Source organism: Pelophylax lessonae (genome assembly GCF_965119305.1).
Source record: "Pelophylax lessonae genome assembly, chromosome: 5".
NCBI lineage: Eukaryota > Metazoa > Chordata > Amphibia > Anura > Ranidae > Pelophylax > Pelophylax lessonae.
This window is the reverse complement of record NC_138772.1, coordinates 315,810,854-315,828,645: the sequence shown is the minus strand read 5'-3', so window position 1 is coordinate 315,828,645 and position 17,792 is coordinate 315,810,854. Positions and strand designations below refer to the sequence as shown.

At 46.6% G+C, this 17,792-nt stretch overlaps 1 protein-coding gene across 1 annotated transcript in view; it reads left to right on the top strand.

Moving 5' to 3' along the window:
- Window positions 1–17,792, top strand: part of LOC309556499 (uncharacterized protein) — a gene marked incomplete at its 3' end in the record, with an annotated part of 109,115 nt that overhangs the window by 33,757 nt on the left and 57,566 nt on the right. The window contains exons 3-4 of the mRNA XM_082258949.1: window positions 7,857–7,968; window positions 8,295–8,418. Coding sequence (XP_082115075.1) covers window positions 7,857–7,968; window positions 8,295–8,418 — 236 coding nt within the window. The remainder of the gene's footprint in view (window positions 1–7,856; window positions 7,969–8,294; window positions 8,419–17,792) is intronic.

Sequence of the window (17,792 nt, the reverse complement as noted above, 5' to 3'; positions counted from 1 at the left end):
TGTTTAGGGATTATTTAGGATAATGTGATTAAGCTCTTATCTGATTCTGTGTTAGTTTTCAAGAAAGAATTCCAGGTTGCACCTAAGCTAGTGTTGTGTAGTTCTTGTGTGCAATGCTCAGCTATAATACCTGGTTCCTGGTCAAGAGTGGAGGAAGCTGTATCTTGGTGGAAGCACCCAGACGGGGTGTTGGGCGGGTTGTCACACTACATCTGATATTTTTTTTATATTTTTATAGTACATTGGGAAGGGCTGAAACCTCTATGTCATGTGAGCAACCTGGGCAGGGCTTAAAATCATAATTTTTCTTTCATTTATCGATAGACACAGAGTTCCATAAATCATAACTACTTTGTTATATTGCCTCCTCCAGGAGTAGGACTAGGCAGAACAAAATAATACCTGGCTGTGCCCATGGGTGTCCTCAGCGGGAATTTAACTCCCCTCTCTGCTCTAGGTAATCAGTTTCGTTCTGTCTAGTCAGGAGTAAGGACCTAGGCTCCCTGCGGGGATCTCTTGGTCCTAGCAATCTTTTTCTCCTTCCTTGCTTTTTTATTTCTTTCTCTTGGGAGATCTACAATCAACTGCTGGGCTGGGCGATGGGCTAGATAATCTAGATCCAGTTAATACCCCAGCCAGCGAGCGCGTGCAGATAGCAGCTAAGCGCTAGGTTGGCTGCTATGTAGCGTCACGGACAGAGGCTGGCCCACGAGTTAAACGTCTCGCAGGATTGCAAATGATCAGGCGCTGGTCTGAGTCGCAGCTTCATTGGCGAGGAGTTGTTTCTGGAGCACCACCCGCACCATGGAAGGGTAAGTACAGTCCCCCCTCTCCCCTTTGGGTGGTTTTTGGGGTGGACGCGGGTACCCTCTTGGGATGGTCGGGCCTGCCTGCGGGTTCCCTCCTCCCATCCTAAAGTCCCTCTGTTGAGTGGGCTTCTCTGCCCCCCGCGGACATGTGGGAGTCTCAGGGCAGACAGCAGAGACCCCTGGGGGTCTCCCCCACCACCCCCTGCATCAGAGACCCCAAGGTGCATGCCCTAATGGGTGTGGGTATGGCGCAGTTCCCCTAAATGTTGTCCATGCCTGGTGGTGTACAGTGGGGGGGGGGGGATCCCCTTACAGAGGGCACAGCGTGTTCCTGGCAGCATGTTTTGGCAGCCGGTGGCCATGTTCGAGAAGTCTGATGACATCATAGTGGCCATTTTCCCTTGGTTCAGCTGGTCTCCAACCGGCGGCCATGTTTGTGTAGCCCGATTACGTCATGGCAGCCATTTTCCCTTAGTCTGGCGAGGGGCTGAAGACAGCCAGAACCTTGTGGAAAGGCTGGAGCTCCTCCCTTTCCTCTTCTTCTCGGTCTCCTCTTCCTGTCCCGGCATATATGAAGCAGATGGTGTCCATGGGTTGCTGGGTCCAAATTGCGGCGCTCCTCTGGTCGGTAGGGTGAGTCCTTGGGGGTCCCTGTTATCTCTCTCTCTGCTGATAGGTACCCTGAGCATTGGGGGGGTTCCTTTAGTGGTGCCAAAAGATCTTTTGTACTGCAAGGTCTTCCTTTTTCCTATGGAGCCTCAGGGTCACATCTCCCCCACTGACCCCATCATGAAGTTGGCAGGTCACTTGGAGCCCCAGCTTCACATAGTTGCGCTGACAGCGGTCCTACAGTCCTTAGTATCCTGGGTAGAAGTGGCGCGTGGGCAAAGACCCAGAAGGAAGCGTCCCCCGCCTTCCCCTGCTCAGTCTTATCTGATTCTGAGCCTGATGCCGCCGTGACCTGTCCAGGGGGATTTGACATCACACCCCCAGATCCATCCGATAGTGAGGACGATTTCCCCATGGTCGCAGCAGCGAATAAAAAAAAAAGTGCTGGTAGACGCACTTATTACCGCAGTGCGTGAGACTTTAAAAATGGACGTGATTGTGTCTTTTGGTACGCATACGTCACCTCTCACTCCAAAGGTGTTTCCTTATGTGCCTTATTTTGATAGGTTTACCTATAAGGAATGGGAACAACCAAAGTTACCCTTTGTGGTCTCCAAATGTTTTGCAGTACGTTAGCACTTTGAGGAATCCCTTTTAAAAAAGTGGACTAGTCCATCCTTGGTGGACACTCCTGTTTCCAGGTTGAATAAAGGAACCACGAACCATAGAAGAATCCCCATGTTTTAAAGACCCGGCTGACAGGAAAGTGGAGGCTGTGGCATGCAGCATGTTTACTTTGGCTGGTTCAGCTGTGTGGCCAGTCTTTGCCTCTGCCCTGGTGTCTCAGACCCTAACTGAATGGGCAAGGCTTTTGCACCAGGGCCTGGGGGTGAGCAGGTTCCCGCTGCTTATGTTGATTTAGCAGACCAGTTGGTTCATGGGCTGCAGTTTTTTTGTGATGCAGCTTTGGATACAGCTCCTGTGCTGTTCAAACTTTCTGTTTCAGCAGTGGTGATTAGGCGCATACTGTGGCTTAAGAAATGGTCCGCAGACCAAACCTCTAAGAAAGCTCTCATTGATCTGCCCTTTCAAGGCAATCACCTGTTTAAGGCTAGTCTGGATGACATCATTAAGGGTCTCACGGGGGGGAAAGAGTACCTTCCTGCCACAATCCAGTAAAAGGAAGGAGCCTTGTCACAGATTGGGGCCCTCCTTCTCAGCCCATAGAAAATTATTTTGTGCTTCCAGGACTGAGAATAAGGGAAATAGATCCTTCAAGCCTTCCCCAGGAGGTTCCAAGCAACCTTGGTCTGGTAAGCCTAGAGCTAGCTTCTCCTGACCCGCAGACGAGAACCCTTCAGCATGAAGGTCTACCCTCACCCATTATTGGGATGGGGAACATCTTCGCTGGTTTCCGGCCCCATGAGGCCCGAACTACCTAAGGTCCCCCCTTTCCCTGTCCAGGTAATTTATTTACCTAGGTCTGATTTTAATTCTGACCAGGGTGGTTCTTCCTCTGGACAAACTTCAGGAACCGCAGGCCATGATTCACCGGCTGCTGTCACACAGACAGTTCTCCCTCCCGACTTGCATACAGGTTCTGAGTCTGATGATATCCACCTTTAGGACAGTTCTTTTTGCACAGTCCTACATGCAGCTCCTTTAGCAGGTTCCACTCAACAGGAGATTTGTGGGGAGGTCACGGGTGCTTCTGGTAGATGCCACAGACGTCCTAGGGGCACAGTAAGACCAGTATCATCCTCGGCTCAAGCTTCTTCCACGATTCTTGCAAGGAATCAAGGGCAAAGGTCTTCCAATCATTCTGGTGGCCATAAACATCCCTTGGGGGCTACCTCTCAGAGAAGATCAGTTGTCCTAAGGGCTGATCTACCATCCAGCTTTACAGTCGTTGGTTTTAATGGCTTAGCTATGGAAAGCCAGGTACTGAAGGATAGAGGTTTGCCTGGATCAGTGATCCCTACTATGGTGTAGGCGAGGAAGTCACCTTCAGCAAGATATACCATTGTATGTGGAAAACATACATTTCTTAGTGTTAGTCGATTGCCGCTGATCCTTGATCCTTTTCTGTGGCTCGGATCTTAGCCTTTCTTCAATTGGGCATTGAGCAGAACCTGACCTTGAGTACCATCAATGGCCAGGTGTCTGCCTTAGCAATCTTCTTTCAGTGACCCCTAGCCATGCACTCTTTAGTTCGTACCTTCGTTCGAGGGGTTCAACATGTGCTACACCTGTAAATGAGGCGGAAAGCTACAGGCCTTTTTTAGAGGGATTTTCCTCGGGGAAAACAGACTGAGGGTCCCCATTCTCTATGTCCCCCTTTTCTTGTGGAGCAGACTCCACCTCTCATAGAAATCTGGGTAACTTTCTCATCTATATCTCAGATACCTTCTCCTTTTTCAAACTAGGACCATTACAACATTGTATACCCTTCCTTTCTTCTCCCTCCCCCCATCGTGATTATGTGACAGTATAAAGATACTAAACTTTATGAGATATCATATCTCTGAGTGGGTCATAAAATTATTAACACTATAATATACTAATATATCCCAAATGGGATATACATTTAAATTGTCTAAATTAAACATGTGATGCATTCTGCGATTAACATTTTTCCCTTTCTGTCACAGGCTAACTGTGGGTGGGTCTACAACTGCAGACCCGGTCAGGGTCTCTTCTGTGCAAAATCCCCCATACTGGGGAATTTTTGCCCTCCTTGCCCCCTTCTCCTGTGCACCAGGGGATTCCCTGTTCCCTCCTGATGAACCTCCCCCTTCTAGATTCTGCTATCTCCTTTTCTTCCCACTGTGTAGGCATACCAACTAACTTGTATCCCTGTCCATGCAATTGACACCAACATGGCTTTTGTATCATTCTTTTTCTCTTTCCCCTCGGGGGGCTCCCCTGCAAATGAGAGCCCGGCACGGGTGAGACATCTCTTATGGGGACCATCAATAGGCCCCTAACATCTGGAGAAATGAGCGTTCTCGGGATGTTAACAGTTGGTTGCAATGCTCCATATGTTTCATCCTGAAACCCCTGGATAATTTTTTCCAGGGGATATACGCATTACCCGTGCCTGGGGCGTTATCTTTTAGAGATTTCCCCTTTTCAAAATAAGTGTCCATTAGCAGTCTCCATATACGATATAGAGAGGCATTATTTATCCTAATTACAAACTTTACTTTAATTATATTTAAAAATCAAACTCAACTTGGAGAGAGGAAAATCGTTCTCCTCCTCCTTCCTTTTCCCTCTCTTTTCTACGTTCCTAAAAACAAAATTTAATTACAAAATTATTCCCCCTTTATGTATCCACTGCATGACTATACCGCTATAACTAAGGCGGACATACAGTGGAGTCTATTAGAGAGAAGGGCGGATATTACGTCACCGCCAGTCCAGCGGAATCATCTCCGGGCATTTCAGGCGGAAATGACACACATCGGAGCCCCTGATCTGGGCGGATGTGATGTCACCGCCAGTCCGAGAAACTTCCGGTGGCAAAAGACGGATATGACGTAACCACCTACAGAGTTCCCGCGGGAATCACCACGAGACTCTCGGACACTTGGGTATTTAAGGGGACGCCGAGAGCCAGAACGGAGAGCTATCTCTCCGATGCAACACAGGACGTCTATCGCTCTGATATCCACACAGAACAGTGAGTACTCTGGAGGAGACCTGTACAACTTCTTTCTTAACCATTATGGCAACTTACTAAAAGAGGGTTTTATTTTCTCCTTATGTTACTATCAGGACCCATAGGACGAGTAACGTTAGATTACATCCTATATCTCATGGGATGATACGCCGCTGTCTCCACTGGATACGGTGACGACAGGCTTCAGTCTGAACGGTATAATCTTTATAGGTGGAATACCTATTTAGAACTAACATTAAGATATGTAAAAATGTATACCTATATAGGCATATTATCCCTGTCCTATACCTTTCAGGCAAGGATCTATATTCCCATTAGGAAGATACAGGTTTCCCCAAAACCCTTGCCTCAACCTACCCTTGGAGACCGATGGGATACCCCACACCCTCCAATAAATTAGTGAGGTAAGAGTTACTACATTGGAATCACTAAATATACTATATACGCTATCTTGATTTACCAAAGCTGAAAAGACACATCTTCTTCTCCCCTAATAGGATCCTATTGTAATAAATCTGAGAGATATATACATCGGAAGATAATAATATTTCTTTGGGAAAAATCCGTTTTCTCCTTTTTCCCTATCTTTCCTGGTTTCGTTTCCTTTTTCTTTTTCCCTTTTTTTTTTTTATGTCTACACGAAAATCATCATAACAGGTGAATTCAGATACAGAATAAATCTTTATACCTGACTCTAGCTCTCAACGCATGGGAGTTCTAACCCCCCGAAGGGGAACCCTATTGGGCTCTACTGTTTTGCAGGTATGTTCTTTAACACAAGGGGTCTCTTTATCTTCCCCCCTCCCCTCCCCTCCCCCTTCCCCCTTTCCTTCTTCCCCCCCCTCTTTTTTTCTTTTTTCGTTTTTCCCCCCTTAATCTCTGAGAGTAGGTTTCTTCTCTAGGGGTATCCTGGATAAGCAATAGGCTTTCCAGGGCATTTTCAGGGCAACATGTGGTCGCAGATGCAAATAATACTTTTTTCATGTACAAAAAACCTTTCATTGTAAAATGCCGATGTATATTCTGTTTCTTGGAATTTATATTCAATTATGTATTTCAGGAACATATGCAGATTCCCTGAGGAAGATTTATGTACTAAACAAACAGTTTGAAACGCGTTGGACTCTGCTATGTACCTATAACTGTATTGTATCATTCATGCTTTTTTTTCGAGTCTATGACTACAAATATGTACAGTTTATGATGAATATTTGTTATAACTACACCTTTTCAAAATAAATTTTATACTTATTACACGTAAAAAAAATTCTCTTAAGAGAGCCTTTACTGTTACCCTTAAAGTCCCACAAACCTAAGGGGGTTTTCTTTCTTTTTTAATTTATGACGGGATTATGGTAACCAATTACCTGGTAGCTATCTACATTATTCTATATTCTGCCTTAGCAATCTTCTTTCAGTGACCCCTAGCCATGCACTCTTTAGTTCGTACCTTCGTTCGAGGGGTTCAACATGTGACTACACCTGTACGGGCTCTTTTGCCGCCATAGGATTTAAACGTAGTGCTCTCGGTTCTCCAGAAACCAGAAGGTTGCATTCTTGGTGGCTATTACCTCGGCTCACAGGGTTTCGGAGTTGGGGGCATTATCCTGTTGTAGTCTCTATTTGGTGGTCCATAGAGATAAAGTAATTCTTCCTACCTGTCCATCATTCCTGCCCAGAGTGGTCCCTGACTTACATTTGAATGAAGAAATTGTGTTGCCTTCCTTGTTTCCCAAGCCGGCTCATCCCAAGGAATTTGCTTTGCATACCTTGGATGTGGTTCAGGTGATTCGGGTGTATTTGGCAGCTACAGAGTCCTTCAGAGGTCAGACTTGCTCTTTGTGGTTACACAAGGACCAAGAAAAGGGCTGGCCGCTTCTTTGGCTACCATCTCCAAAAAGATCAGACAGACATCGACTTAGGCCTATTCTATTAAAGGCCAGGTTCCTCCTTTCCCTTTCACGGCGCATTCTATTAGGGCGCTGAAAGTTTGCAAGGCGCCCATATGGTTGTCGGTGCATACTTTTACGAAATTCTACAAAGTTAATTTATGGGAGCTGTGGATGCTTCTTTTGGCTGAAAGGTCTTGCATTCTGCTGTTTAAGACGGGCTGTTCCCTCTTGGGGGGTGTTTTTCTTTACATTTTCTTTTTCAGATGGGCTCCTGTGACCCAGGTAAGGCTCCTGTGTCCTGGTTAGGGCTCTTATGTTTAGCCTTGGGTTATTTTCCCCACCCCTCATTTTCCTTTTGGCACTGTTATGATTTATGGTTTATATGATTTATTTATGTTATGATTTATGGATCGCTGTTTCCGTCAATGAAAGAAAGTGATAATGGGAGTTTTGGCCTTCCGGTAAAATCCATCGACGGACACAGCACCCATCCCCTAAGGAGTTTTGATACTTCTAATACATCTTGCTACTAAACTCATTACCTAGAGCATAGAGGGGGGTTATATACCAGCTGAGAATGGCCCATGGGCGTAGCCAGGTGTTTTTTGTTCTGCCTAGTCCTACTCCTGGAGGAGGCAATATAACTCAGTAGTTATGATTTATGTAGCGCTGTGTCCGTCGATGAACTCTGAAAAATTGATTTTACGGTAAGTACAAAAATCACATTACTTTGTGAGATGATCACCCAGATCTGGTGAAATGACAAAGTTTTGTAACTCCCTAAATATATATATATATATATATTTTTATAATAACACACGCACACACAATACTTACTATGTTATTTTGTATTTATAGCAGAAAACAATTGACCTCGCCAATAAAGCATGCCAGAAAGACAAAGAAGGGAACTATGTGGAAGCAATTCACTTATATCAGCGTTCTGTATGGTATATTCAGCATGTGGAGAAATGTAAGTGCTTTTGCAATTCTGTGAGTATTTATGTTGCTTCCATTAAGGTAGATGTCTATACAGAATAGAAAATAATTTCAAGTGGAAGACTGAGTAGGGCCTAGTAGGGCCTGAGTCAATATTTGGATGGAACATAAAACCAAAGTATCTTTTGCATAACCAGCTCTTCATTGTATTTCCAGCACAAGTTTGTGCAGGGGATGCCAGGTGACCTTTCTAGAAATACCATAGACAACATGCGTAGACTTGCATGTGATGAAATCTTTGATTTTGAAATTCTTTCCGTTCCCACTAGAAAAGAATGAGGTTTTCCCTCTCTTTTTTAGATGGCACTCTGGGTGAAAAACAAATACTGAATCTTCGATCAAAGCGTGTAAAGTATCTTAACAGAGTAGAACAGCTGAAGGCATATTTGAAGAAAAAAAACAAAGGAGCTTCTGAAGATGAATGGTATGTGCCTTCAAAAACAGATTTGTTATATGTGGTTATCTAGTATACAGTGGCGGCTGGTGCTCAAAATTTTTGGGGGGGGCGCAAAAAGAAAAATGTAATAGGTATTGCTTCGCGCCAAAAAACGCAGTAAAAAAATTGCGTGACTTTGAAGCTGTGCCCCCTTCAATGCAATGAACACTGTGCTGTGCCCCCTTCAATGCAATAAACACTGTGCTGTGCCCCCTTCAATGCAATGAACACTGTGCTGTGCCCCCTTCAATGCAATGAACACTGTGCTGTGCCCCCTTCAATGCAATGAACACTGTGCTGTGCCCTCTTCAATGCAATGAACACTGTGCTGTGCCCCCTTCAATGCAATAAACACTGTGCTGTGCCCCCTTCAATGCAATAAACACTGTGCTGTGCCCCCTTCAATGCAATAAACACTGTGCTGTGCCCCCTTCAATGCAATAAACACTGTGCTGTGCCCCCTTCAATGCAATGAACACTGTGCTGTGCCCCCACAATGCAGAGTTCAGCGTACATGCCCCTTTCAATGCAGAGCGACACAGCATTGTCCCCAATCACTGCAGAGCGCCACAGCATTGTCCCCAATGATTGCAGAGTGCCCACAGCATTGTCCCCCAATGATTGCAGAGTGCCACAGCATTGTACCCCAATGATTGCAGCGTGCCCACAGCATTGTACCCCAATGATTGCAGAGTGCCACAGAATTGTACCCCAATGATTGCAGAGTGCCCACAGCATTGTACCCCAATGATTGCAGAGTGCCACAGAATTGTACCCCAATGATTGCAGAGCCCCACAGCATTGTCCCCCAATGATTGCAGAGTGCCCACAGCATTGTACCCCAATGATTGCAGAGTGCCACAGAATTGTACCCCAATGATTGCAGAGTGCCACAGCATTGTACCCCAATGATTGCAGAGTGCCCACAGCATTGTACCCCAATGATTGCAGAGTGCCCACAGCATTGTCCCCCAATGATTGCAGAGTGCCACAGAATTGTACCCCGATGATTGCAGAGTGACACAGCATTGTACCCCAATGATTGCAGAGTGCCCACAGCATTGTACCCCAATGATTGCAGAGTGCCACAGAATTGTACCCCAATGATTGCAGAGTGCCACAGCATTGTACCCCAATGATTGCAGAGTGCCACAGAATTGTACCCCAATGATTGCAGAGTGCCACAGAATTGTACTCCAATGATTGCAGAGCGCCACAGAATTGTACCCCAATGATTGCAGAGTGCCACAGAATTGTACCCCAATGATTGCAGAGTGCCACAGCATTGTACCCCAATGATTGCAGAGTGCCACAGAATTGTACCCCAATGATTGCAGAGTGCCACAGCATTGTACCCCAATGATTGCAGAGTGCCACAGCATTGTACCCCAATAAATGCAGAGCGCCACAGCATTGTACCCCAATAATTGCAGAGCACCACAGCATTGTACCCCAATGATTGCAGAGTGCCCACAGCATTGTACCCCAATGATTGCAGAGTGCCACAGTATTGTCCCCCAATGATTGCAGAGTGCCACAGAATTGTACCCCGATGATTGCAGAGTGACACAGCATTGTACCCCAATAAATGCAGAGTGCCCACAGCATTGTACCCCAATGATTGCAGAGTGCCCACAGCATTGTACCCCAATGATTGCAGAGTACCACAGAATTGTACCCCAATGATTGCAGAGTGCCACAGAATTGTACCCCAATGATTGCAGAGTGCCACAGAATTGTAATCCAATGATTGCAGAGTGCCACAGAATTGTACCCCAATGATTGCAGAGTGCCACAGAATTGTACCCCAATGATTGCAGAGTGCCACAGCATTGTACCCCAATGATTGCAGAGTGCCACAGAATTGTACCCCAATGATTGCAGAGTGCCACAGCATTGTACCCCAATGATTGCAGAGTGCCCACAGCATTGTACCCCAATAAATGCAGAGTGCCCACAGCATTGTACCCCAATGATTGCAGAGTGCCACAGCATTGTACCCCAATAAATGCAGAGCGCCACAGCATTGTACCCCAATGATTGCAGAGTGCCCACAGCATTGTCCCCCAATAAATGCAGAGTGCCCACAGCATTGTCCCCCAATGATTGCAGAGTGCCACAGCATTGTATCCCAAAAAATGCAGAGCGCCACAGCATTGTACCCCAATAAATGCAGAGTGCCCACAGCATTGTACCCCAATGATTGCAGAGTGCCACAGCATTGTATCCCAATAAATGCAGAGTGCCACAGCATTGTACCCCAATAAATGCAGAGTGCCCACAGCATTGTACCCCAATACATGCAGAGTGCCCATAGCATTGTACCCCAATAAATGCAGAGTGCCACAGCATTGTCCCCCAATACATTGTACCCCAATAAATGCAGAGTGCCCACAGCATTGTACCCCAATAAATGCAGAGTGCCCACAGCATTGTCCCCCAATAAATGCAGAGTGCCCACAGCATTGTCCCCCAATCAATGCAGAGACCAGCGTGCGTGCTCCCTTCAATTTAATGCACTTACCTGGCGGCGGCGGGTTCTTCCCTCCTCGATCCAGTCCGTCCTCTCTGTGGCGGCGGCGGCGGCGGGAAGGAGAGCGGCTTCTCCCTCGTCCTCCGAGCGGCGGTGACGGTGAGTGACTGACTCACGCACCGGCACCTCCCCCATTGTGACGTCAGGGATCGGATGTCCTGGAGACTGGACCAATCACAGCCAGGATATCCGAAAGTGGGGGTGTCCAATCGCAAGGACTTGCGATCGGGTTACGCCCCCAGAAGGCTGCCGATCTGCGCCTCTTCTGGGACGTAACCCCCCCCCCCCCCCCTAGCCACCACTTCCATTACAGAGGCCGGCGAACCCAATTTTTTTTTTGTAAAACTTTATTTGTTCGCATTGTCATTTTTTTTTTTTTCTTTTTTTTAGGGGTAGGGGTGCGGCGCCCTGGCGCCCCCTATGCACGGGCCGCCACTGGTAATATAAGTCATGTTAGTAGGAGAAAGAACACAAACTTACTACACTGTGAATTGTACCCTCCTAATTACATTCATTAAAACATTTCTAGTTTTCTCTGCTTAGGCACAAATTGAAGGCATTCCCCCTATCCACACATTGGAGGTGGATGGAGGAATCCTCTCTCCTGTATCACTGTATTCTAGGAGCAGGGACTCTCCCGCCTTCAAACCACACTAATTAGAGCTGCAGCTGACTGGTTAGATTTTCCAACAGCCCCGTTAGTAGTTGGTCCTTAGATCAACAGCTTTCAAATTAGAATGGCCATTGATGGATTAAAATTCGGCCAGTCCCTGTTGAACCGGCAGATTTTATATCTATTTATGGCCAGCTTTAGGTGTCTTCCATCAGGTATATTCAGTCAATTTAGACAGCTTTAACATGTTGTATGTGTTATTGTACACTGAAAAAACCTTTGTAAATATTCCCCTATATGTGCAGTTTTTCTTTCTTTGTAATTTATACATTGTGTGACTGTTTTTAGGAATTGTAAAACCTAAGTTAAAGCGGAGTTCCAGCCTAACCGCACACTCACCTGTCCCACGGTCCAGCGATGCGCCGTCTTCTCCCTCTCTGCTCCGCGGCGCCGGCATCACTGATGTGGGCACCCGGCTGTGACAGTTTGCGGCTTCACAGCCGGGTACGCACTGCGCATGCGCGAGTTGCGCTATGCGTCGTGATTGACCGGCAATCTTCTGGGACCTCTGACATGTCCCAGAAGATTGCAGGGAGGGAGGGAGAGAGGAGAACTTCCGCTCAGGGCGCCGCGGCGCTCCGAGCGGAAGTGGGAGCGGGTACATGTCAAAACTAGGTACCCGCTCCCCCCCCCCCCCAAAAATGACATGCCAAATGTGGCATGTCAGGGGGTTAGGACTATTTAAAGCAGAAGTTCCACTTTTGGGTGGAACTCCGCTTTAATGCACAAAAATAAATCCTGCAGTGGGGCCCCCAACACTGCAGGATAAACGCTCAACTCAAAGCTGAACTAAAACCATTGATTTCCCAGAACAGTTAAATTCAAGGCATGCCGTGAATTATGCCTGTCACGTTTGCTTTTGCCCTCAACCAAACTGTCATATCATCAATCAAATGGCAGGCGTCATAACTGATCACATGTGCAGCACCATGGCAACTGCAAATCAAACTGAGACTAAGATGGAAACTTCCTTGGCTGTAAAGTTCAGGTGGGTTTAGTTCCACTTTAAGGCTACATGTTCACTAACAGCTCCTGGCAGCTTTTGGTTTTTTTTTTGCCAAAGCTCCTAAACTCAACTTTATAAAAGCCTCTGTGTCTATGTACACACAGGCTTTTAGCAGAGTTTAGAATCTGACGCCTTTAGGTGAGCTTCAACCTCCCTCTCCTGAACACAGAAGAATCATATTCAGGAGATGGGAACGTTTTGACCTCCGGCCATGGGAAAATGCAAATCGCGGAAAAAAGACGGTTTGCGTTTTTGCCGCGTTTTGCATTTTTCCATAGCTGTGGTCAGGGTAGGCTAGTGTACATGTAGCCTTAAGTGGAACTAAACCCACTGATTTTAACTGTCTCCCAAAACAGTTAAATTCAAGGCAGTGTTGCCAACTTACCAGATTAAAATTTACTGACACGACACCCAAAATTTAGTGGCACAGCCAAGTTTTTACTGGCATTTCTTACAAAAACTTACAAAAATTTAATTTTTAAGTGCAAATTTCAGTATTTATGTCACAAAAACATACAATATGCAATTCCCAATGTGTTTTAGGGGAGGTTTCAAGGTAAAATAATATTTATGTTATTTTTGATATAGTAAGAGCGGGTTAATATAACCCATCATGTTTGTCACCTGCATTGGTTATAGAAAAGAATCACCCCCTTTTAAAATAATCGCATTTTGTTGCTTTGCAGCCTGAAATGAAGACATATGCAGGGCCCTCTTTAGAGTTCCCCTTTACATTAAAGTTTCCTCTTACATCAGAGTCTTCCCCCAGTAGCATCCCATACACTGGTTGTTAATGGAGAGCCCCAGTAACATCCTCTTACATTGGTTGTCAGTGGGAAGGGAGCCCCAGTAACATCCCCTCTTACATTACCTGCCAGTGGGGAGCCCCAATAACATCCCCTCTTACACTGGTTGTCAGTGGGGAGCCCCAGTAACATCCCCTCTTACACTGGTTGTCAGTGGGGACCCCCAGTAACATCCCCTCTTAGAAGATGCCAGCCAAAAACACAAACATATTACTAAAAAATATCAAACAGAAGCACTGAGTTGTAAAAAGAACCACTCCTTTGTGTCATTTTGATCTGTTGGGCTATGTCTCTCTACTAACTTTGCAAATCTCTAGACTCTATTGACACAAGGGTGTGTGCGATTTTTTTCCAACTCAATGATTCTGTTTTATTTTCTGACATGCTGGTGGTATATGTTTCACTTGGGTGCTATAAGTAAATACAGCTGGATAAAACAAAATCTGACTGTCTTAATTTCAGCCTGCAAAGCAACAAAAATTGTATTTTTAAAGAGGGAAGATTATTTTCTATACCCACTGTATATCCAACTGGAAAGATTTCCCCTAATTTCTGTTCCATGCCATGGCCACCACAGAAAGTAAGGTGAAATCTCTGGTAGCCGACAGGATCACCAGAATTTATGTCCACAAAATTCTGAAGATTTACCTTTGTATGTCTGTTCTGGAATTAAGTTTGCTTTTGGTGATAGAAGTAAACATGACAAAAATTGAGAATACATATCACTAGTCTTGGTCACAGACAGCAATAAATACAAACAGTCTTTTCAACGAATAAACTGGCAAAAGTAATGCATTTTTACAAAATAGCAAGAAAGAATGTTCTTTCTACCTTACAGCAGTGCACAACGGACAATGGACTAGGTGTCCCCATGTGAAGGTTTTACTTCACCTCCTGTTCCACTGACAACTGCTATTTTGTAAATGTGTCATTTTTGCCCCTTTGACAATAGAACAAAGTGTGAACTTTCCTAACATAGTGACAGATAAATTCTTCGAAAAACTGAAGCAAAATTACTTTTTGACCAAAGACACATTTAGCAGCTTTTGTGGAGACAGTTATCCCTATCATTTTTACAATGTAAACAGTAATCCATGTTTTAAAAATGTAACAGAACAGAATATTTCTGTCTTCTAAAATGTGTTGTACATTTGAAAGTAATCAAATGGATCTTACGCAGTCATTCTACTTCCTCCACCACCACCACATCTTTGTCCTTGAACAGCTGACAAATGATCTACTGTAGATAAATGTTCTCTTGTTTAGTATGCAATAAAAATTACATCTGTCAATTTGAAGTTTGCACTATTAGTGTGGTCAAACTGAATCAGTGCATCATTTTGAATGCAAACCTACAGGTCTGGCCTTATAAAGTAGCCCATAAGACTTTTCAGTAGAGTTGATCGAAGACCTGGATGTCCGGGTTCGGCTGGTCCGGCCAAACTTGAAAAAAAAGTCCAGGTTCGTGACCCGGACTTAACCCGAACTTTACACCGATCCCGAACCCCATTGAAGTCAATGGTCACCCGAACTTTTGAGCACTAAAATGGCTCTAAAACAAACATGAAAAGGGCTAGAGGGCTGCAAATGGCAACGCAATCATCTTAAGAGCATGGCAAGTGCTCTGCAAACAAATGTGGCTAGAGAAATAACTTAAAATAACATAAAAAACATAAAAATAAAAAATAATAATCTTGAATGATATAGGAGGAGGACGAGGCCCATATGGAGTAGGAGGTTGAGGTGGTGGTGGATATGGCGGTGTAGGTGGAAGCGGCTGCGGTGGAGGAGGAGGACGAGGTAGCCAACACTGGTTTTGGTTTTTAATTCATTTTTTTTTAAATTAGGGTACACCCCAAAAGAGTAAGAAAGATCAAATACAACGATGGCTGGGTAAGGCTGGTATACATGTCTATTCTGCACAAGGTACAGACAAGTCCTGTGGGATCCATGCCTGGTTCATTTTAATGAACGTGAGCTTGTCCAAATTGGCTCTGGACAGGCGGCTGCACTTGTCTGTGATAACGCCCCCAGACGTGCTAAATACCCGTTCAGATAATACACTGGCTGCAGGGCAGGCCAGCACCTCCAAGGCGTAAAGGGCAAGCTCAGGCCATGTGCCCAACTTGGAGACCCAGAAGTTGAAGGGGGCAGACCCGTCATACAGTACGTCTAGGCGTGTGCACACATACTGCTCCACCATGTTAGTGAAATGCTGCCTTGTGGCATGCTGACAAAGCTTTTCCACATTTCGGCCATGCTAACCCTGCCTTCTGAGGTGCTGGCGGTGATCTGGCTGAGTTGGTGACCTCTTCCTCCTCCTCTGCCTTGGCCTTGTGCTTCCACTGTGCCCCCGCTGTCAGGTGGGAATGCCACCAGCAGCGCGTCTACCAGTGTGCGCTTGTTCTCGCGCATCTTCTGATCATGCTCCAGTGAGGGAATTAAGGACGGTAGGTTGTCCTTGTAATGGGGATCCAGAAGGGTGGCCACCCAGTAATCGGCACAAGTTACAATGTGGGAAACTCGGCGGTCGTTGCGGAGACACTGCAGCATGTGTGCCAGGCTGCCCAGAGGCAACAAAAAGCTGTCCTCTGTGGGAGGTGTATCCTCTTTGTCCTCCGTATCCCCCCAGCCACGCACCAGTGATGGCCATGAGCTGGCCTGGGTGCCACCCTGCTCTGAACATGGTTCCATATCCTCCTCCATCTCCTCCTCCTCATCCTTGTCATCCTCCAGAACTGTGCCCCTGCTGGACAATTGTGTCCCTGGCGTTTGTGGGTGCAGGTTCCCACCCTCGGAGCCACTTGCGAATGACTGCCCTGAAAGCCTTGGAAATGATACCTCTTCCTCATCCTGTGCCACATCCTCTTCCATCATCGCCCAAAGTGTTTTTTCAAAAAGGCATAGAAGTGGGATAGTTAAGCTGAGAACGGCGTCATCGGCACTGGCAATGTTGGTGGAGTACTCAAAACAGCGCAACAAGGCACACAGGTCTCGCATGGAGGCCCAGTTATTGATGGTGAAGTGGTGCTGTTCCGCAGAGCGACTCACGCGTGCGTGCTGCAGCTGAAACTCCACTATGGCCTGCTGCTGCTCGCACAGTCTTGCCAGCATGTGCAAGGTGGAGTTCCACCTTGTGGGCACGTCACATATGAGGCGGTGAGCGGGAGGTCCGAAGGTACGCTGCAGTGCTGACAGGCGAGCAGCAGCAGGGTGAGAACGTTGAAAGTGCGCACAGACGGCCCGCACTTTCTGCAGCAGCTCTTACATATCGGGGTAATTTCTAAGGAACCTCTGCACCACCAAATTCAGCCAGACGAAGGAAGTGTGTCAAACCGGCTAGGCCCAGAGCTGCTACGAGATTTCGCCCGTTATCGCACACCACCAGACCGGGCTTGAGGCTCACTGGCAGCAACCACTCATCGGTCTGCTGTTGAATGCCCCTCCGTAACTCCGGTGTGTGGTTTTTCCCCCAAACAGGCAAGTTTTAAAACTGCCTGCTGTCGTTTACCCCTGGCTGTGCTGAAGTTGGTGGTGAAGGTGTTACGCTGACCGAAAGAGGAGGCGGTAGAGGATGAGGAAGCGGAGTAGGAGAAGTTAGGAACAGGAGGCAAACTGAGGCGCCCTGCAATCCTCGGTGTTGGAAGGACATGCGCCAAACTGCTATCTGCCTCAGGCCCAGCCGTCACTGCATTTACCCAGTGTGCTGTTATGGAGATATAACGTCCCTGACCGTGCTTACTTGTCCACGTATCCGTAGTTAGGTGGACCTTGCCACAGATGGCGTTGCGCAGTGCACACCTGATTTTGTCACCTACTTGGTTATGCAGGGAAGGGATGGCTTGCGTGGAAAAGTAGTGGCGGCTGGGCATGACGTACTGTGGGACAGCCACCACCATAAGGCTTTTAAAACTGCGTCTCCACCAGACGGAATGACAGCATTTCAAAGGCAAGGAATTTTGAAATGCTGGCATTCAGGGCCAGGGATCGCGGGTGGGTAGGGGGGAGCTTCCACTCCAATGTTTGGGAGATAGAAAGCTGAACGCTTCCACGGGACATTGTAGAGATGGTTGTTGGTGACCCAGGTGGTGGTGTTGCTGGCGGATCCTCTGTTTGCGGGGTGGCAGGTGCCACTGTCACTACAGAGGTGGATGAAGAGGCCGAGACTGCAGCAGCAGAAGAGGAAGCAGGAGGAGCCAGAGACCTTTCTTGGTTTTTGGGGTGTGCACTCCACTGCAGCTCATGCTTTGCACTTAGATGCCTGGTCATGCAGGTTGTGCTCAGGTTGAGAAGGTTTATGCCTCGCTTCAGGCTCTGATTGCAAACCACTCATGTCCTGTCATC